The sequence below is a fragment of the Camelus ferus genome, chromosome 16 (assembly GCF_009834535.1).
Source record: "Camelus ferus isolate YT-003-E chromosome 16, BCGSAC_Cfer_1.0, whole genome shotgun sequence".
Classification (NCBI taxonomy): Eukaryota; Metazoa; Chordata; class Mammalia; order Artiodactyla; family Camelidae; genus Camelus; species Camelus ferus.
In genome coordinates, this window is record NC_045711.1 from 42,098,173 (window position 1) to 42,119,822 (window position 21,650).

Below are 21,650 nucleotides of genomic sequence, written 5' to 3' on the forward strand. Positions count from 1 at the left end.
TCAGAGTTTTTCTCTTTTGCCTTATACTGCATGATGAGACTACAATTAAATAGCTTGACTTGTTAGCATTTGTAAAACAAATATTCAAGTTTTGGATTTACCAAAGTTTTTTTGAGCAAGTCTTCTCTCTCCCTGTTTCTTTTTTTATTAAAATTCAGGCTCTGCTGGTTCTTCATCAGTTAGATAGCATTGATTTGTGGAATCCTGATGCTCCTGTAGAAACATTTTGGGAAATTAGGTATCTGCACTCTTATTTTTTAAATTCAATTTGAAATTGTATTTTGTATTTTTTGTCTTCACATATTAACTCTGTAGTACTTGGTTTATTGTAAGACTTTATTCAGTTACACCTCCAGAGGTTTTATGATTCTTTATTTTATTTGACTTGAAATTATTAGATTATTTCTTGCTTTAACTATAAGAACATTGTCACAGCAGTTTATAAAATAAATTTTTAAAAGTTGTGCTAAATTTTATTACCCAACCATAAGTACTATTATTTGGTATATTCTCTTCTCTTTCAGATTTTTATGTGGTCACAGCTGTGTTTTAAATTGATTTTTACAGTTATAACCTTAGAGTTTTAAAACTTTACAACATTAATAGTTTATTTTTTAAACTATGATCTGTCAAACATTTTTCACAATACTAGTGTTTTTGTTGGGTGAATTTATAGTGAATATCTTCTTAGAAGGCAAAAAAAAATACAGAATTTTATAATTTATTTCCTTGATTTATTTAAATTACTACCTTTCAGTGAGCACAAAGGTAACACATTGGGAAAAATGTAAGTATGTAAGCCTCAGGTTTTGTCATTATCATAGAAGTGGGTACACTAAGTCACTTGGCAGCTGAGTTAAAATCTAGATTCTAGAGCTGTGTTCTTTGATAGTGATGTAATGTGAATTACATACGTAAATAAAAATTTTCTAGCTGTCACATTAAAAAGCAAAAAGAAATAGGTAAAATTAATTTAATACATTTTTAACTCTATATATATCTAGAATATTATTTCAACATATTATCAATATGAAAACTAAAAGGTATTTTACATTCTTTTTTTCATAAATTTTTAAAAACTTGGTATGCTTCACACTAGAGAACCACATTTCAAATGCTCAGTAGCCACACGTGGCTGGCTAGTGGCTCCTGTGTTGGAGAGTGCAGCTGTAGAGTAGAAATAAGCACATAGTTTTTATCTAAAGGGCCAGGTTGTCTCTTTTATAACTATTTAATTCTGTTGGCATATGAAGGTAGCTATGGACAATATGTAAATAAAAGAGTGGGGTGTGGCCATGTTCCAGTAAAACTTTATTTGCAAAAGCAAATGATGGACTGGGTTTGGCCTGTAGGCAGTTTGCAGACGTCTGCTCTAGAGCCACTAGGTTTGCATACAGTCTGTGTTGTGCACCTAATCTGGCATTTCTTCTTGAGTCCTCTGCAAGGATGAGATGCATGGATGAAACAATGGGGAGCTGGGAGAGTAGGAGGCCTAGAAATACTTCCTTTTTTAGAAAAACATAATCTGTATTCTTACTTCCTATGATTATCATAACTTTAACATTTTGATAATATTTCTCTAAAATAAGTGCTTGAAAGGAAAATAGCCTTCTCTAAACTTTGTCCATTATGAGAATGCCATTCTCTATGTACTGATTGTATCTGCATTAAGTTGTTTGTTGACAATGCTGGTAACAATGACCTTTATGTTTCTGCAGCTCACAAATGCTTTTTTACATCTGCAAGAAATTAACTAGCCATCAAATGCTTAGTAGCACAGAAATTCTCAAATGGTTGCGGGAAATCTTGATCTGCAGGAATAAATTTCTTCTTAAAAATAAGGTAAGCGTATAACATCTTTCAAAAGGAAGAATATTTGTAATAATATAATGAGACAAGATTAGGAGAGTGTTTATTAGACAAATTAAGTCCTGATTCAGCTCCTCCCTCCTACAAAGTCTTCAAGGGAAATACATGTGCAGAAGACAACGGCTGATGTATCAACACATTAAAAATTATTCTAAGGCTCTAACCTTAAAGCCACAATCCTGATAAATTCTAGTTGAGTTAAGCAGGACTCTGGGAGAGTCCTAGGAGGAATGGGGGCTACTATATATAATCAAGGAAGATTGAGGAACATATTCTATCTCTCCCCTCAGATTTATACATAAGACTTGAATCTTGGCAGGGGGGGCATAGCTCAAGTGGTAGAGCGCATGCTTTGTGTGCACAAGGTCCTGGGTTCAATCCCTGGTGCCTCCAGTTAAAAAATAATAATAAATAAATCTAATTACCTCCCCACCCCCCAAAATAGACTTGAATCTTGTAGCTAGGGTGGTCCAGAGAATGTTATCTATATTTATAAAGAAGCTGAAGGGAAGAGGTTGAGGGTCCTCAATCTAGGGGTTTTTTTTGTTTTTTTGTTTTTTCCTGCCTGAGAGCTTTCACCTCTTGCAAATATCAGGAGTCTTTTTCCTTAGGGTTGAGTAAAAAGTTTTGATTCTGACCTACTGAAGCATGGTGACAGGATTTTAACATTTTTTATTGATTTATAATCATTTTACAATGTGTCAAATTCCAGTGTTCAGCACAATTTTTCAGTCATACATGGACATATACACACTCATTGTCACATTTTTTTCTCTGTGAGCTACCATAACATTTTGTGTATATCTCCCTGATGGTGACAGAATTTTAGGGGAGAGAGTAGAGCCTTAAATTTCTTTTAACATACAGTTTCTATAGTTAGTTAATTAAAAAATTCTTTTATTATGGCATAGTTTTAGTACTATTTGATTCAATGAATTTTTATCTATTTCTAGAATGGGTAGAATCTATGAGAAATCTTAAATGTATCAAATGCATATGCTTTTCAGTGTATCATGCGGCTTATTAAATTTTTTTTGTGTAGAAGTGGGCTAATGGTTGGTTGGATTTATTCACTTCTGGCTTATCTTAGTGTGTTAATATAGTGGAATTTAGCATTACTCCTAAGGTAAGGAACAAGATTAGACTTAAGAGTTTCATGCCCTTGCCTATGGTATAATTCTCCAGAATATAAGCATTAGTAATCCATTAATGAATCTGTTGTCCTCTGGTCAGTGAAGTCACTCTTATAACATACTTGGCATATATACCAGTGTCAATTACTGGTCCAGAGGAACTTAATCCCTGTAGAGTCAGCTTCCAATTATCCTGACATAACACAGGATATAAACCTTATGGGAGGAAATCTTTGTCATTTATAATCGACTGAGAGTTACATTATACTTTTCATATGATAGATTTATGTTGTTGATGTTTTATTTGTGTCCATGTTAATTTGTATATCTAGAATCTGTTGATTCTGATGATTTGAAGAGTGGAAAGCTTAGAGGAATTTCAAAGACACTGAGCAAGTATTACTTGTACTATTGGATTTCTAGTGAGTGTTCCTCAAAATGAGGGTAGTAGGAGTTGGAAGGAGAGGTTTTCCAGGATAGTCTCAAACAGAAAGACAACTCATATTAAGAATTTATTTCTCTTGGTTACCAGTGCTTTGAAAAGGCTTACTTACTTCTTCTTTCTAGCAGGCAGATAGAAGTTCCTGTCACTTTCTCTTCCTTTATGGAGTAGGATGTGATGTTCCTTCAAGTGGAAATACCAGTCAGATGTCCATGGATCATGAAGAGTTACTACGTACTTGTACTCCTGGAACCTCTCTCCGGAAAGGGAAAGGAAACTCATCCATGGTAAGGAGCTGCTTTTGTAGTTTTCTTGTATCATCATCTGTGCTCTGTGTTTTTTTCGGAATGAACTTCAGTAATAACAGCTTAGCAAAGATCTGCTTAGCTTTTAGTTCTATCACTGCTCTTTGTGGAACCTCAGGCAAGTTCCTAATATCTTTGATTCAGTTCCTCAGCTTTAAAGTGGGAATAATAATCATTTCTGCCCCAGGATTGTGAGGATTAAATGAGATTATGTGTAAACAGCAGTTGACTGTTTGACACTTAAAAGCTATAACGGAAGCTATGGTTATTATAAATCTCTATCCCATAAGAAAGATCACTCATACTCCCAGAAGTTTAAAAGTTCTATCAATTAAAAAAAGTACAGATTTACTGGGAGAAAAAGCATTTTGCTTGATGTTATACATAAGTGTTTTAATGATTTGTGTGTGCTCAATTCTCTTTAAAAATGTCATAATGCAGGTGAAAATATCAAATCAGTACAGAAGAGTTTCTATTCCAGACCAAAGCTTTTTTTGTCCCTATTTTAAAATATAATCTTCTCGAGGAAAAAAACAACTACTAAGCAGTGTGGTACTTACTATTGTCTACCTTACATATGGAATTTGCATTCATTTTGCAAATGAGGATTTCTGTATTTTGTGTTTTGGGAATATGTTATCCAGAACCAAGTATATCTTCTAAGCAATGTTTAGTTTTTATTTGTGTCCTTATTTTTAGTCAGTATTGCTGTATAATTATTTTATTTCTTCCCCCTGAGTGAATAGAATTTCATGTTACTTCCTCATCCTGTGTCATTTATAATTGACTAATAAGTGTGTTACATTTTTTTCATTGAGCTGATTTATGTTACACATGTTTTATTTGTGTTCATATGAAACTTAATCTTCTTCATTTCTGGAATGTAGAATAGGATAACACCTATTATGTTTGAAATTGGACAGATAGTAGTATTAGGCTGGTCTAAATAATCTGATTTCTCATTCAAATGAGGTATTTTGGAGTTTGAAAATTCTATCATGGTTAAAGGGGAAAGGTCTTGTGAGTTATTGTATGCAGACATATAGGGCACATAGTTTGTTTCATTATTGGGTTTTGTAGATAAAATTATGTAAGTTGCAAAGTTGCCTCCCACTCCTGACTTCCAGGATAGTGCAGCAGGGTGCAGTGGAACCCCACCAATATGCCGACAAGCCCAGACCAAACTAGAGGTGGCCCTATACATGTTTCTGTGGAGCCCTGACACTGAAGCTGTTCTGGTTGCCATGTCCTGTTTTCGTCACCTCTGTGAGGAAGCGGATATCCGGTGTGGAGTGGATGAAGTATCAGTGCACAACTTCTTGCCCAACTATAACACATTCATGGAATTTGCCTCTGTCAGCAATATGATGTCAACAGGTAAATGTGGATAATGTTTTTTCACTCAGTCTGTCTTTAATCACATGACATCTGATTGCTTTAGGAATGTAGGAATATATTTAAGATCACTACTTTGTAAGTTTACAGGGCTAATTCAAATAGCCTACCTGAAATCCTTTTCTGCACAAGGTAAGGTGAAACTGAATAGCATTTGAAATAAGTTGTTAATTTCTCACTGAGTTTCTAATATGCTATATATTTGTTCAAAAGCTGGCAGTATAGATTGCTTTCAGTTACAGATTATGTAATTTACTCTGAACTGTATATAGTGGAGTTTCAAACACACTGATACATGTTTTGAGTAATTATAGGTGGGGAAAGCTATTTTAGGCTGTGGACATTGTGGAATCCAAGTTAAATACCCCTTTCCTGTGAGGCTGGTAAAAGGAAGTATTCAGCTTTGTCATTTGAAGTGAATGAATGAATCATTCCACTCCTCCTACTCAGCCTTTGGAGTTGGGCTTGCCAGGTTCCCCATTGACAAGCAGGGCTCTAAGTGAAGTAAGTTGATTTTCTGTTGTCCTTGCTTAGGAAGAGCAGCACTTCAGAAAAGAGTGATGGCACTACTACGGCGAATTGAGCATCCCACTGCGGGAAACACTGAGGTATGCCCTTAGCAACAGAATATCCTTTCTGGGCCCCCGACCCTCAGTTTTAGAAGCCTCATGATAAGTATATGTGACCAGGAATATCTTTTGAAGCAAATCTAAGATATGTGCGTATTACAAGAGGAATATTATACATACCAAATTTGAGACCTGTCTATTACTGATTGATTTTTAGCTCTGGGTTTAAAGTTGCTTTCAAGTGGTAATTTCCTTCATTTTAGGCTTGGGAAGATACACATGCAAAGTGGGAACAAGCTACAAAACTAATCCTCAACTACCCAAAAGCCAAAATGGAAGATGGCCAGGTGAGTTCGTAAAGTTGACTTTGTCTTGTTAATTGATCTGCTAAACATATGTACTTCACTTTAGTAGTCTTTTGTGAGTCACTCTTAGTATAGTAAGTGTGTAGTTGTCTTAAGACTGATACTTAGGTGTGGTTCACCTAAACCTGCACTGTCTAATATGGTAGCCACTAGCCATTAGTTAAATTAAAATTTAACTTAAATTAAAATTAAATATGATTAAAAATTCAGTTTCTCTATCATACAATAGCCACACATGGAAATTGAATACTATCTTGGACAGCACTGATATAAAATGTTTCCATCGTTGTGGAAATACTGGATAGCACTGAGCTAGAGATGATTTATGGTAGAGACCATTCCTTTCGCCTCTTTTCTTTCTCTTTCTCCATCAGAGTATTTCACAGAATTTTCAGGAAAGGGATAACAAAGGTAGAGAAAAATAAATTAAAATTGAAACAATACAATTTTACTATTTTACTAGGTATTCTAATTCCAGAAGATTGAACCCATAGGTTAAATGAAATTTTTAAGTTTGGACATTTCATTCATCAACTATTATCATCTGTTACCCTCAAAATTTAAGTTAGTTGATCTTTGTGTACATTTGATTTGTAATGGCCATTTTGCTCTTATTATTAGATGTTTTAGAAAAACTCATTAGTCCCCCATTGTTATTTTCTTGTCATGCTTAAATTAGAACAAGAAAAAAACGTTATGTTTTTGTGAAGCAAAAATTTGTACCCAGTATCACTATTTGGAGGGAACATGTGTCTTTAGAATGAAACCTTCTTTTTGGTAACTTTTATTGAGATATATTCACATACTCTACAATTCATCTGTTTAAAGTGTATGATTCAGTGGTTTTTAGTATATTCACAGAATTGTGCAACCATCACCACAATTTAATAAAAACCTATACCCTTTAGCTATCATTCCCTAACCTTCCCCCTTTCCCCTATCCCCTGCCCCCAGCCCTCGGCAACCACTAATCTACTTTCTGTCTCAGTAGACTTGCCTGTTCTGGACATTTCACATAAATGGAATCATGCAATATATGATCTTTAGTGACTGGTTCCTTTCACTTAGCATAATGTTTGCAAAGTTCATTTATGTGAAACAAAGCTTTTTTAAAAAAACTTGATATTCTGGATTGATTATAGTAGTCTATGACAAAAATAAGTTAGTGGCTCTTTAAAAATGTATATGATAATCTTATGTTTGGATTTATTACTTTAAACTGATTTTTGCATTTTTCTCATTTTTTTAAATTGAAGCATAACATTTATACAAAAATATGTGTAAATCGAAGTGATAGTGCAGAATATTAGGAGGTGAACATACCTGCAACCAGCACCTACATCAAGAAAAAAAAAAGCCTGTTTTTTCTCAATACACCTTTAAAGATTTTTAAATTGTTTCATATCTGGTCAACTTAAGATTTTTAAGAACCTCATTTTTAATTTGTAATAAAAGTTTACAGCTTGATTTAAAAAAAAAAAAAAAGGTCAACAAACTGCAAGCACTTATTAATAAAGGTCTTAGATTAAAAAAAAAAAAAAGAAAAGAAAGAAATCATTACCAGCATCCCAGAAGCCGTCATTGTGCCCCTTCCAGTCACTAATGACCAAGAGTAACCATTATGCTAACTAAATACAGTTATTTTCCTGTTTATAAACTTATGTAAGTGGAGTAATAGAAATACACTGTAATATCTGACTTCTCTCACTCAATATAATGTTTGTGGGGTTCAGCCACAGTATTGCTTGTAGTTATAGTTCATCCACTGTTACTGCAATGTATTATTTCCTTTAACAGTCCACAATTTAATTTTCCTTTCTCTTCTTTTTTCGCATTGGATGGCTATACAAAGACTATTTAGTTATTGCTGCTATGGGTATTCTTGCCTGTGTCTTTTGCTGACCTTCTGGATGTATTTCTGTAAGGCACGCAGTTAGCATTGAATTAGAATTACTGGGTCACAGGGTATGCAGATACACATATAGGGGAATATAAGTGGATACAATCACATAAAAAAACTGTTCAGTAGTTTCACAAAGACTTTTAAAAGACAACTAACATTTTTATATGAACTGCTATAATACCCATATAAATGGTGAAATATTATCCAACCATTAAAAGCATTCTTTTTAAAGAATACATACCAAATGAGGCAGTTAATCCACTAACAGGGGTCTGTTAGTGGTTTCTTATACCTGCATGAACAAGCAATTTTGCTATTGTGATTGTTCAAATTATAGCCCTTTAAAGACTAAAAGTAAGAAATAAAATATTATACATACTTTTCTAATTCAGTTAGATGAAAAATATTTTGAAGTACTTAAATATTCAATAAAATTAAACATTTATATCAGGCCTGGACAGAGGTAAACTGAAAACATATAATATAATGTAATATAATGTAGTATATTCAATTAATAACTGAATTCACTATGTCAGAGAATGGAACAATATTATCAAAGCAGAATAAGACAAAGGAAACCTGAAATTGTACCAGTGGAATAGAACTGAAAATCATGCAACTTGTAGTAATCATTTGAGCCCTAGTAAGAAGTATATAAATATACAGCAGAATTCAAACTGAAGAAAAAACACTAACCTAATTCTGCATGCACTATGTAAGTCAAGAAACAAAAGATCCCCTAGGTGGAAGAACAATGTCATTATCATGATGTTTATATTTCAGGTTCAGTTTAACTTCGTTTATTTAGCTTCTTTTATATATAATATGACACAGTTTAAGAACATTGAATTGTAATTTGAAAACAGAATAATCACCACTATGTTACCAGGGTCAAGAGGAAAATAAGGATTATTATCATTCCTTTGTTTCTGTTGGAAGGGATCTAATCAAGGGAAGTGCTGAAAAAAGCAAGACAGTGATAAAATATGAACCCTGTTAGGGAAAAGTCTTTAAACCTAATATGAAAATCATAATTATTAAAAAATAGATTGGTAATGGTATATTAAATGCTATGAATTTACCATACCTAGTTGATAAGAATATACAAAATGAACTTTGACTACTGCATAAAATTTTTTTAAATTCCTATTTGCCTGTTGTTTCCTAAATTTTCAAGTCATCTTTCAGTGAGTCTCATTCAGGTCTATCCCTGTAAACCAACATGTTAAGAAACAGAGAAATTTCTCTGCTTCATTTATTAATCCTTCAAAAAGATAACTGCATCATCATCTTGGACTATATCCCACAACAAGATTTTTCCTTTCTTCCAAACAGTATCCAAGTTAAATGTCTTTCACAGAATTACTGTTAAGTTGATGTTTATGAATTATAGGTCCTTGACTAAGATGTTCATGGTAAACAGATGCTAAATTGGCAAGATGTTGTTAGAGATGAGATGTTAGCTCTCCATATGAATTAATCTGGCCTAGATCCTCATCACACCCAGCTTCTTCACTATCAAAATCAGCCTTTTTTTTTTCTCCTGATTTTGCACTGACCTGGGAGCTACTACAGCTGACATCTTCTGCACTATGCTTACCGTCAGTCATATCCCTGTTGTGATGGTGATGTTAGTGGTGCTGAATGTAATGATGCTAAATAGCCGACAAGCAAATAATTCATTTCCAGTAGTCCCAAGAAAGTCCCCAGTGCATGTAGTACTACAAGATTTCTGAGGTATTTGTGTTTATATGAGCAGCATTCATTTCCTCTCACATATGTTCTGTGTCTTCAGAGTGTGAACAGGCATCTAACATTTGTATTCGATTATCTACTGATAGCATTGACTCCGTGTTGAAAACCATGTCCTTTCCTGTTCTGTTGCTTGCTGATAGGCCTTGGGAATCCTCTAAGCAAATGCCTGCTTGACTTTCTAACTTTCTATTCTGAATATCTGTACCACAGCTAGTTGTAGGAGGATTATGACCATCATCACTTTCATCTTCTTTAAGGGCTTCCAATCTGCAATGTCTTCTGACTGTACCTCACTGCCAGGGCTCCCAGCTGACGGGCTTACGTTACTAGAATTCACCTCATTGCTAGATCTGTCACTATGCCCACTCTTGCTACCAGGATGACTGCTTGCATCTTCACTACTGTTGGCAGTTTTGTTAGAACTTCCTTGCATGAATTTCTTTGTGTCTGAAAGTTGCTGTTGCATATGTTTGGTTCTGTGTATAATTTGCTCATCCATTTCAACACCACTGCCTCCAGTTTGGTGGGTTTTACTGTTAACGCTGCTTTGAGGACTAACGGCAGGTGACCAAGGTGATGAAGTGGGTCTTCTGAGCTCTTCCTCCTCTTATTTTCAATGGGAAGTATTTAATAAAGATGCGGAAGAACTCTGTTTAGATAGCTGAGCCTTTGCACTAGTACATTATTCCATAATGCTTTAATTAACATCAATGCCTTGTACAATGTCTGTTCAGTTTGAACACTTGGCTCAAGAGCTGAAACCAGGTTAAGGAGATGTCTGTGTGGTACTGGATCCAAATTCTTAATGCATAAAGAAAGTAAGTAATGTATAGACCCAACTACAGTGCTGCAGCCCAAATGTAGTAATGTGCTAAGTACTCAGTCATCCTTCCACTGCTAAAAAATTCAGAATCACTTGACAAATGTTTGATAATCTCAGTGAGAAATTTTGGTCCATATATATGCTCTACTATATTGCTGCTTCTAAGCCAGTCTGCAAGTCATCCTGCAATGAAGTTTCTGTGTTTGATACCAGTGATTCATTATTGCATACATTGTTGAAGGTGTGAAGTTGATTCATTATCTGACTTAGCCCCCAACTAACCTCTTCATCAAAGTAGGTCACATGAAGGACTTAAATGCAAGATCTAGGTTTATGTATCAAAGTGTAATGTATCCAGTGGTTCTCTCACTGTGCTCACATTATCTGTGTCGTCAGCCGTACTCTGTCTTAAGTTCTAATCAGAGAACTTGCATAAATATCTGATAATATAAGTCCTGAAAGGGCTGATGTGCTGCATGATGGCAGAGATATAGCCATATTCTAATATTAGATAAAGCTACAGTAAATCCATGTGCTATAAATGGCAGAGTTTTAGGAGTTCCATATTCAAAGCAATCCATGACAGGCCATTTTTCCCACAAAACATACATAATGAAGCAAATGCAGTGGTACTTCTACATCATTCATATCACAGAATGTCCCTAATATGTTGCTTTCTTAGGTTAACATCCTCTGTAGTAAGATGAGTATTATGTTTATAAGCAGTATGTAACAGAAATTGGATTAAAAAAATTTTTTGCCACACATAGTATGAGTTTTTCTTTCTCATCTCTATTCCATAAACTTAAAAGGATCAGAACTCCTAGAAGATTCCTCCTCTGTCAGATTACAGATTTTTGTGGAGTATGAGTTTTTTTTTCCTATTGAGTTTTGTCTGTCTGAACTCCTTCATTCCACTCTTCTACATTCAGTGGTTCTTCTGTTTAGTTAGTCTCATCTTGCCACGTGGAATCTATGTTAATAGTAGTACAATGTTTACAAAACTGATCCTGGAGCATGTGACCTTGGGCAGGCACTAAGTTAATAAGTTCACACACTACTTGGTTAAAATCTCCAAATGCTTATAGTCCTTAAAGCAGCATAGATATTACCTCTGTGTCCAGGAATCAATATAAGCAAATATTCTGAGAGTATGTTCCTTTCTGAGCCGCAGTCCATCACCACCTTCTATATCTGATACTGGATCTGTGTTTATCACTACCCTCATTTCTGTACGTTAAGACTTACCATACTCAAGCAGTATGACAACCTTGATGTGACTAGAAATGGCAAAGTGAAGACTTGGATTTTTTAAATGTAAAAAATGTTTTTTTTGTCATGGTAGTAATGTTGTATAAAATGTAATTTGTCAGATCTCTCAACCAATTTAGATTGAATTCATGCTTTCCATAAAACTTTTGTGTTTAGGCTGCTGAAAGCCTTCACAAGACCATTGTTAAGAGGCGAATGTCTCATGTGAGTGGAGGAGGATCCATAGATTTGTCTGACACAGACTCCCTGCAAGAATGGATCAACATGACTGGCTTCCTTTGTGCCCTTGGGGGAGTGTGCCTGCAGCAGAGAAGCAATTCTGGCCTGGCAACCTATAGCCCACCCATGGGCCCAGTCAGTGAACGCAAGGGTTCCATGATTTCAGTGATGTCCTCAGAGGGAAACGCAGATACACCTGTCAGCAAATTTATGGATCGGCTGCTATCCTTAATGGTCTGTAACCATGAGAAAGTGGGACTTCAGATACGGACTAATGTTAAGGATCTGGTGGGTCTAGAACTGAGTCCTGCTCTTTATCCAATGCTCTTCAATAAGTTGAAGAATACCATCAGCAAGTTTTTTGACTCCCAAGGACAGGTAAAGTGTTCTCTGCTTTATTTTTCACCTTTCCCTATGAATAGAGTGACTCATTTGAAATAATGAAGCTTTTTTTCTTTTAGATTATTTAATTTAGATACTGGCATGAACTTTCACTTACAATTTAAAAAAACAGGACAAAAATTGCAGAAAGAAGAATCATCTAATGTAGGAATCAGTTTGCTTTTTAGGGACTCTAGGGCATAGATGTGTCTGGGGTTATCAGTGTTTTGAGTATGGATATGAGTGTCTGTGTGATTCTTTGTACCTGTTTGGATATATGCCTGTGGGTGCATTTCTGCAAGGGTATGACGTTTAGATCAGACAGCTTCATCTCTCTGTGGTCTGTCTGCTGTGTATTGATTCCCCAGATGTGTTTTGTCGTCTGTATAGGTTTTATTGACTGACACCAATACTCAATTTGTGGAGCAAACCATAGCTATAATGAAGAACTTACTAGATAATCATACTGAAGGCAGCTCTGAACATCTGGGGCAAGCTAGCATTGAAACAATGATGTTAAATCTGGTCAGGTAAGCATTCTACTGAAGTGTAGCAGGCACACATTGATAATTGGTAGTTAGTGAGATAATTTGCCATCCTTTTTTTTGTTGTTGCACCCAAATTAGGGTGTGACAGTAGGGTAACTAGAAGTTATGTAATTTCTCATATAAGCAAATGGAAATCTTATAGCTTTTATGGTTACATTTCATCATTTTACTTAGAGATTAAAGCATTTAGAAAACCTTCTCTTTTGTTTATATCTGGTAATTTTTTTTTAATGTTTCTGTGTCTAAATAGGTATGTTCGTGTGCTTGGGAATATGGTCCATGCAATTCAAATAAAAACAAAACTGTGTCAGTTAGTTGAGGTAATGATGGCAAGGAGAGACGACCTCTCATTTTGTCAAGAGATGAAATTTAGGTGAGTTCTCAAAAGAGCAAAGTAGGGGCTTGTAAATCTTATTTAGTGAAGGGCAGAAAAATAGTAGGCACATGGTTATCATGGGAAGCGGGGAAGGTGGAAAAGGAGCATTTTATATGCTTTTGTCTTCATGTCTTTTCAACTTTCCCAAAGCTTTGTGCCCATGATAGTGTTACCCCTTTTCCTCAGGTTATACTACACTTGAGCAAAGAATTTGACTCTGTTTCCAAATGGATACCATCGCTAAGGGCTAATGTGGTCGATCCATGTCAAGTTGCCCTTCTTTGTGCCCAAGTTTGTGCCCTTCTCACTGTTAGCTTTGTGATAGCAGTATCTCTTTTATGAAATTGTCATGTTGCCTGGGTGATTTGGCAAATTACTTGCACTTTTAAAAATTCTTATTTGACTAAAATGTGTGATTTTAAAAAAATTGTTTGCTGTTTTCCTTTTCTCTGCCATTCTGTAGGAATAAGATGGTAGAATACCTGACAGACTGGGTTATGGGAACATCAAACCAAGCGGCAGATGATGATGTGAAATGTCTTACGAGGTAAAAAAAAAAAAAAAAAAAAAAAGAGACCTTTAGGTATTAGCAGATTTACTCTAGACATTAGTACTGCTTCATTATAGTTTTTACATATGTATTTTATGTGACTGAAATTTTGGGGGGATCTCAAGCTTTTGCATTTGAATTATATAAAGATACTAATCTTACTTCTTTTTAACTAAAAGACTTTCAGTAAAAACAAATATGAAAGAGTGTTATGTTTAGAAAGTTTGTGCATCTGTTTAGGAAAGATTGCTGGAAAATAAGGTATATAAAGCCTTAGATTGTATTTATTTTTTGATTGGGTAGATAGATATTATTTGAGGAACTTAATTGTTTTGAGTCTTTCTAAAAAGTAATTGCTTAAATTTGCTCTAATGAGAAATACTTATTGTCACATACCAGAAATATTTAAACATTATAAATTACATAATAACCATTCACATATATTTCTTTGACCAGGCTTGCTTCCATAGTTCATGCTTTTAATTTAAGGTAGTCATTTTGCCAAGATTACTGTGTAGAAAGTTATTATTTCCCTCTCCCCAACTTGAAATGTCTTTGCATTCTGGGCTCTGCATATTAACACAAATTATTTAGATTGTCATAGTACTTTGTTTAATGAAATAGGTGGTTCTTAAACTTTGTGTCTGTTAGGAAGAAGTTTATTTGAGGGGAAGGTGGAATTGAAGAACTTGAAAGACTTGTGGACTTTACATTTTATTTTCTTCAGAGATTTGGACCAGGCAAGCATGGAAGCAGTAGTTTCACTCCTGGCTGGTCTTCCACTGCAGCCTGAGGAAGGAGATGGTGTGGAATTGATGGAAGCCAAATCACAGTTATTTCTTAAGTAAGTTTCAGTCACCAAAAAGAAAGCAAAAACCAAAGCCTCACATACAACAAAACAAAGTGTAACTCAAGTGGCAAATGATAATATTTAGAAAATGGACCTCACTGCTTTGTTGCTACTGTGGCCATCAGCTGCTGCCTCACAAAATATAGCACATGCATGAAGCAGTGTTCCCTATGGTAAGGTTGGTACAGGAAAACAACTGTGTTTTGTAGTTTTTAAAGAAAATCATTTGATCAGTGAATTTTTATTGGCAGTTAACCCAGATCACCTCATTAGGTCACTTAAAATTGCATTGTCTAAACTATTTGGACCACTAATTTTATATTCTAAACATTAAAAGTGATGCATTTACCAGGAAATCATTGCATCTATTTGTTTCTTATGTTATGAAGTATGTACTGGGCTTTGTCAGGATAAAATCATACTCAACATAGGACACCTCACAATGAGCCACACTGGCTGATTACCCAAAGACTGGAGAGAAGCAGATACCCAGGGCCACTCATGTGATGCGTATGTGATGATTTCAGAATGTCTTATTAGCTTTTTGGTTGGTGTAGCTTTTACTGGATAAGGGTTAGTCTTTTTATTTTTCAGGTATTTCACATTGTTTATGAACCTTTTGAATGACTGTAGTGAAGTTGAAGATGAAAACGCACAAACAGGTGGCAGGAAACGTGGCATGTCTCGGAGGCTGGCATCACTGAGGCACTGTACAGTCCTGGCAATGTCAAACTTGCTCAATGCTAACGTGGACAGTGGCCTCATGCACTCCATAGGTGAGATAAAATGAAAGCTTCATATAGAAGAAATTTAGAACCTGGAGAATTGGCATGTAAGACAAGTGAAATTACTTCAAGATTGTGTTAGTAAATTTGCATCTATCTGTCCGTATCAGGTTTAGGTTATCACAAAGATCTGCAGACAAGAGCTACGTTTATGGAAGTTCTGACAAAAATCCTCCAACAAGGCACAGAATTTGACACACTTGCAGAGACGGTGTTGGCAGATCGTTTTGAGAGACTGGTGGAGTTGGTCACGATGATGGGTGATCAGGGAGAGCTCCCTATAGCTATGGCTCTAGCCAATGTGGTCCCTTGTTCTCAGTGGGTAAGTTCATTGAGTAAGAGAAGAACAGTGCCTGGCACATAGCAGATGCTTCAAAATTCATTCGTTCAATGAATGTTTATTGAATTAATTGTTAAAACTTTTATAGCTGGAAGGAACTTCAGATAATATGAGTGGTTATCAGCTATGGAAAGTGATTGGCGCTTCTAGCCCTCACCAGATTTCTTAAGTATGAGGATCTTATTTCTCATATTTAAAAGTCAAACTCCTTACCTGCCCCACTGAAAAATTCCACTTGAACACTCATCAAAAGAAAATTAAAACCACTGATCTGGTCTGATGTCTTCATATTTTAAGTGAGATAATTAGGGTTAAATCTCATAATTAGTTGTTAGTAATGATAAAACTAGAATTCAGGGCTTGTGCCTGTTCACTACCTGTAGTTCACAACTCTTTTTTTCCTGTAGTGAATTGTACAATTACAAAAATTTTACTTACTCCTATTTGAACTTGAAATTATAACACTGCTTATTTTAAATACCAAAGACATAATAATGGCTTTTTGGCATCCCTTAATAAAAAAATTTCCTAAGACCATATCATTCTTGACAACATATGCTGAACATTTGACAAGGGCTGTCCTTTTCCATGTTTTAAAATAAAATAAAAGCTGTTGATTTTATACTGTACCCAAAGTGATTTCAGTTTAGTAAATTGTATCTGATAAGGTAATCTAGTTGTTTCCTGTAGATATGCTTCTGCTTAAAAGCTGTGGCTCTTATTCCTCATACTTAAAGTGAGACTCAAGCTCTCTATCCTGGTCTACATGGCTTTACCCACCCTGGGCCCTGCCTTATCTCTGACATCATCTTATGCCATTTTCTTTCTTGTTCACCAAACTTAAACCACACTAGCCATCAAACACGTTAGGCTTATTTCTACGCTTTTTGCTGCTGCTGCTGCCTGGAATGCTTCTTCCCTGATCTCTTGTTATTCAAGTTTCAGGTCAGAAGTCACTTTCTTAGTGAGATCTTCTCTGTCCACACAGTCAAAACCGTGCCCCCAGGTCATTCTGTCACATTCCTTATTGTATTTTTGTAGCATTTATCTACTGTGTGAAATTGTCATGTTCATTTAATTGCTGTTCTCCTTCCACCACATTGTGAGCTGCGTGAGAGCAGAGGCTGTGTTTGTCTTGTTTACTGCTGTGGTTCCAGGTCCTGGAGTGGAGCCTGGCATATAACAAGGACTCAGGAAACAACTGCTTAATTAATGAAGATGGAATCTTGCTTGTAGCAAAGGAATTAGAAAAAGGAAATTATTGTTAAAGCTTAACGTTGGTTCATAAATCTTCCTATGTTTTGAAAATGGATATTGTGAATTACCTTTTAGCACCTGCCTGTAATTAGTCAGCACTAAAAATTATCAGTATTTTTTAATAAAGAATCAATTTAGTTCAAGAAACTTCCATCATTTTTTTCTTTCAGTAAATCATTTCTTATGAGTTTCATATTAAATGACTTTCTTTGAGAAAGAGTTTTACATTAGGCTACATCCATTAGAGCTACATCTGAAGGAGAACAAAATACAAGATAACTTTAAAACATTTTAGTTCTATTTTATAAGTTTAAAATTCTGGTGCTTTAAGTTTTCTGAATTTTGCAGGGAAGGGATTAGAGTGGAAAAAAACATTTAGCACAGCAGTCTAAAAATAGTTTTATTTTGTATCTGAATTATCTCTTGTAATTATACTTGGTTTTAAAATAGAGGATAGACTTTTTATATCTAGTCAATTATGTATTATATATAACTATAAGGAATGCAGCAGAATTTTGGATCTTTGGTTTCTAGAGTATCTGTGGTTAGGATTGTTAAATTTTTTCCTTTACTTAAGTAACAGATTATAATCATCCTGGAACCAGGCAAGAACTAGAGGAGCTGTGGGCCTGACCCTGACTTTGTTGTCCCTGATTGAGGTTCAGGGCATCTTTTTATGGCTACCCCCGTTCTCACTAAACCTCTTCCCAACATGTGTGGTTAAATAATGATTTACTCTCACATTCATTTTTCTTGAGTGTACCAAAAAATACTTTCTTGTGGGGAATTATGAGGGTTGTCATTTAGGTACTAGATGGTAATTAGCCACCCACCCCCACTTTGTACGTTCATCTTGCTGATCCCTTGGTTGTAAATGCACAACTCGGGTCTTTTTTCCTGACTTCCTGCAAATCCTGTAGTTTTTCCATTTTTGCTGTTTCTTGCCTAGCCCATGTTCAGTGTTTGCCAAGTTTCCCTGACCTTATGAGAAGAGAGTAGAGCTGTTATGGTCACCAGAGTCTTATTCCATCTCACTGAATTTCTAAGAAAATTATTTGTGCGTATCAAATTCTTTGCCATCATCTTCTATTTCTTCTTTCTTTCATTTTGTCACATAATTTGAGCTGAATCCTCAATTTTTTTTTCTGTCTTCTGGTAACACCTTGGCCTCTTTTACTTTTTTTCATTTAATCCTCAGAATTAGTAGCTACTATAGATACACAGAAATAGTCATCTATCGTAGACAAGTGTATACAGATAAATCCCAGGGGTAAACTTAATCAGTTACCACATACCTTGATTCTGCAGATTTGCCTTTGGATTTGCCTTTCAGTTTCCTGCTTAAGGATAAATGGGGATGTTCACACTAACAATCTTGTTTTGTTCTCAGGATGAACTAGCTCGAGTTCTAGTGACTCTGTTTGACTCTCGGCATTTACTCTACCAACTGCTCTGGAACATGTTTTCTAAGGAAGTAGAATTGGCAGACTCTATGCAGACTCTTTTCCGAGGCAACAGCTTAGCCAGTAAAATAATGACCTTCTGTTTCAAGGTTTGTATCATTTATCATTTTTTGTGCATGGAGGTATGCCAAACAGTGACTGTGTACAGAATGTACAATAAAATATCTTCTTTAGTGCAGGATATTTGGGGCAGGCATAATAAATTCCTACTTGTGTATTTCTGTAGGTATATGGTGCTACCTACCTACAAAAACTCCTGGATCCTTTATTACGAATTGTGATCACATCTTCTGATTGGCAACATGTTAGCTTTGAAGTGGATCCTACCAGGTTTGTCATCCTGTCATCTGCAACTGCTGTCCATTTTTTCACTATCAGTGCATGAGGCAAGGCCCTCATAATTTCTCTCCTTGATTCTTAAAATTAGTCTTTAATTATAAAAGTTACACACAAATACATTTTTTGTAAAGGAAATTACAAATAACATAAAAGATGTCTTTGACTGTCACGTCTAGAGACATGGTGCTGTTACTAGTTGGGCTGTTCTGTCCTTTTTCAATGCATTTGCATATACATATTTCTAGTGTATATTATAATGTGGGCACTTAATATAAATGGTAACATATTGCATACTTGGTTTTGCAACTTGATTTTTTTGACATAACCCTGTGTCTTAGACCTTTCTTTGTCAGTATAGAAAGATGAATCTCATTCTTTTTAACTGCTGCATTATATTTCATGGTTTGGCAATGTCATAATTTATGTAGCCAATACCATATCAATCCCATTGACTTTTCCAGTAACTTTCTAATTATTGTCCCAGCATTATCTTGTTATTTGCAGGTCACTTGCAGTAGGAATTATTCTGAAACCTAGGCCTTTTTGTTACTTTCTTTCTTAGAAACCATCAGTTGTTCCCCATTGACTACAAGAAAAAATACAGTGTCATCTGACTGTAATCCACCATCACCTCTTGTCATTCTTTCATGTGATCGCTGTACTTTAGCTCCAGTGAAATATGCACATGTTATACATTTTTAAAGTGGCTTGACACATGGGATTTGTTTGGATTGGAGTTGCCTAATAAGTAATTCCTTTTCCCTGCCCAAGTTCAAAACCAAAAGGGCAGAGGGAGGAGAGATGGGAAGGAAGTACCCAGGAATCAACTATCACCTTTATTTCTGATCAAAATGATTAGAGACAGTGGGCTTTAGATCCTGTGGGCATATAGACTTGCTAATATTTCACCTTAAATTATAATCATCTACCCCACCCCTTGCGTGGCTAGATAACTACAGGCTTCTGTCACGGGGGCTGCCAAGCCTTTCCTCACAGAAGTGGAGAGCAGATCAGAATGTGTCTTTTCTACAGGTAGACGTATCTAGAATGAGGAGGATGGCACTGAACTGAGCATGCTTGAATCTGTTTTTTAAAAATCTATTTCACTCTTTCTCCTATAATGAGGAGTGACTTGGAAGAGAAAGAGGCCTAGGTGTGATGCAAGGTGCAGTTTAAAAACCACCATCTCCATGAAACTTTCTGCCCAGCCCTGATTCCATCCATATACACATACTACACATGAGCAAAGAAATATTCTGTGCTCTACACCATCACTGTAATGTTTAATTGTGATGCTGTAGTTTATGAATTTATCTCCCCCTCTAGACTGTTGGCTCTTTTACATTTTATACATCTTTATATCCTTCTGTGAGTATTTAGAATGGTATCTGCAATATAGTTATCATTTCATAAATATTTGTCGAATGAAATTTTAAACAATTATGTTATGCTTGTTTTTTCCAAGCCACGTCTCTTGTCTTTCAGTTAGGACTTTAACATTGTCTTATTTTTTATTTTCAAGTTCAGAACTTCTTGATGGTTGCTCTTCCTAAATAATTTTATTTGGCAGCTTCATATCAGTTGATATTTTGGGCTCTGCTTATGCTGAAGTATCAACTGTAACATCTAATCAGAACTCTGGCACTAAATTAACTAATTACTATTAAAATAAATAGTTGCAGTTTAAAACTTAAAAGCAATATTCTTTTAATGCCATCTTGTTTTATGTCACCATTAAGCAATTTCATTTTCTAAAGGTAAAAAAATTACTTAGTGAGAGTGTGAATTAACTGCCTATAAGAAATCTACTGCACTAAGGGCTCTGATGCACAGGGGAGAACTAGGTGACAAACATCCTATATTTAGGTTACTTGAAATCAAACAGGTCTTCTCTTATACGTAAAGAGCTTGAAAGTTAACACTCCCACATTCACAAGAAAAGCTTAAAACAGAAAATCAGCAGTTTGTCTTAGATTCATCAGAGAATTGAAGGGCAACCCCCCCCACTACCTCCTGCCCTCCCTCCCCCAAAAAAGAGAAAACTGGAGACACAGGCAAATGCAGAGAATCCCAGCTTACTGGGAGAAGCTGCTGTTGGAGTCAGTAACTGGTAGGAACACTTAAACTGTAATTGATGAATTGCTAGAAGTTGAGTATGGATTAGCTTGAGAATTAAAACTTTTGAGGACCTTGTGTCAGAGGGACCCCCACACTTTTGTCAGTTTGAATTCTAGAACCCCTACCAGGTTCTCATGGTGAATATGGGAGAAAAAAATCCCCTTGTGCTCTGGGCAGGGGAAGGGGAAAAGTAACCATTTTGGAATATGCCCATAGTGTTCTTTTCTCCCTTACAAAGGCCTGCTGTCAAGGGAAGCTACCAGAGCCTTATCCGACCTGGAGGGTGGGCAGTTACCCAACTTCAGCCTTATCTAGCTTTCTTGACTCACATAAGGGGAGAAAGAAGGCTAAGAAATTCTTCTGAAGGTCACAGCCCAGGGATTCTGGCCCAATAAAACAATAGAGATGTAAGTGTAAGATTATAGACTGCTTCCCTTCCCCAGTACCTTGCTACTTACACACCAGCAGGACTCCGGTGTATTAACAGTGGGTTACAATAGAGAGCTTCAACACAGTGACTTTATTTAAGAGGAAATTGCTAGGGAAACCCAGACAATTAGGTAGACAAAAACAAGGACACTGGAGGAAATTGA

At 35.6% G+C, this 21,650-nt stretch overlaps 1 protein-coding gene across 7 annotated transcripts in view; it reads left to right on the forward strand.

Annotated features, from left to right (window-relative positions):
- NF1 (neurofibromin 1) overlaps positions 1 to 21,650 on the forward strand; it is a 225,415-nt gene that overhangs the window by 96,366 nt on the left and 107,399 nt on the right. For 6 of the 7 annotated variants that reach the window (XR_004311794.1, XM_032457663.1, XM_032457668.1 and 3 more), the window contains 15 exons: positions 159 to 238; positions 1,719 to 1,842; positions 3,570 to 3,731; positions 4,877 to 5,126; positions 5,679 to 5,752; positions 5,977 to 6,060; positions 11,988 to 12,428; positions 12,822 to 12,961; positions 13,230 to 13,352; positions 13,819 to 13,902; positions 14,633 to 14,749; positions 15,350 to 15,531; positions 15,651 to 15,862; positions 18,528 to 18,689; positions 18,827 to 18,930. Coding sequence is in view for 6 of the 7 variants with exons in the window: in XM_032457663.1 (XP_032313554.1) it covers positions 159 to 238; positions 1,719 to 1,842; positions 3,570 to 3,731; positions 4,877 to 5,126; positions 5,679 to 5,752; positions 5,977 to 6,060; positions 11,988 to 12,428; positions 12,822 to 12,961; positions 13,230 to 13,352; positions 13,819 to 13,902; positions 14,633 to 14,749; positions 15,350 to 15,531; positions 15,651 to 15,862; positions 18,528 to 18,689; positions 18,827 to 18,930 (2,339 nt within the window). In the remaining variant the exon portion in view is untranslated. The remainder of the gene's footprint in view (positions 1 to 158; positions 239 to 1,718; positions 1,843 to 3,569; positions 3,732 to 4,876; positions 5,127 to 5,678; positions 5,753 to 5,976; positions 6,061 to 11,987; positions 12,429 to 12,821; positions 12,962 to 13,229; positions 13,353 to 13,818; positions 13,903 to 14,632; positions 14,750 to 15,349; positions 15,532 to 15,650; positions 15,863 to 18,527; positions 18,690 to 18,826; positions 18,931 to 21,650) is intronic. The other variant, XM_032457664.1, reaches the window with a different exon arrangement.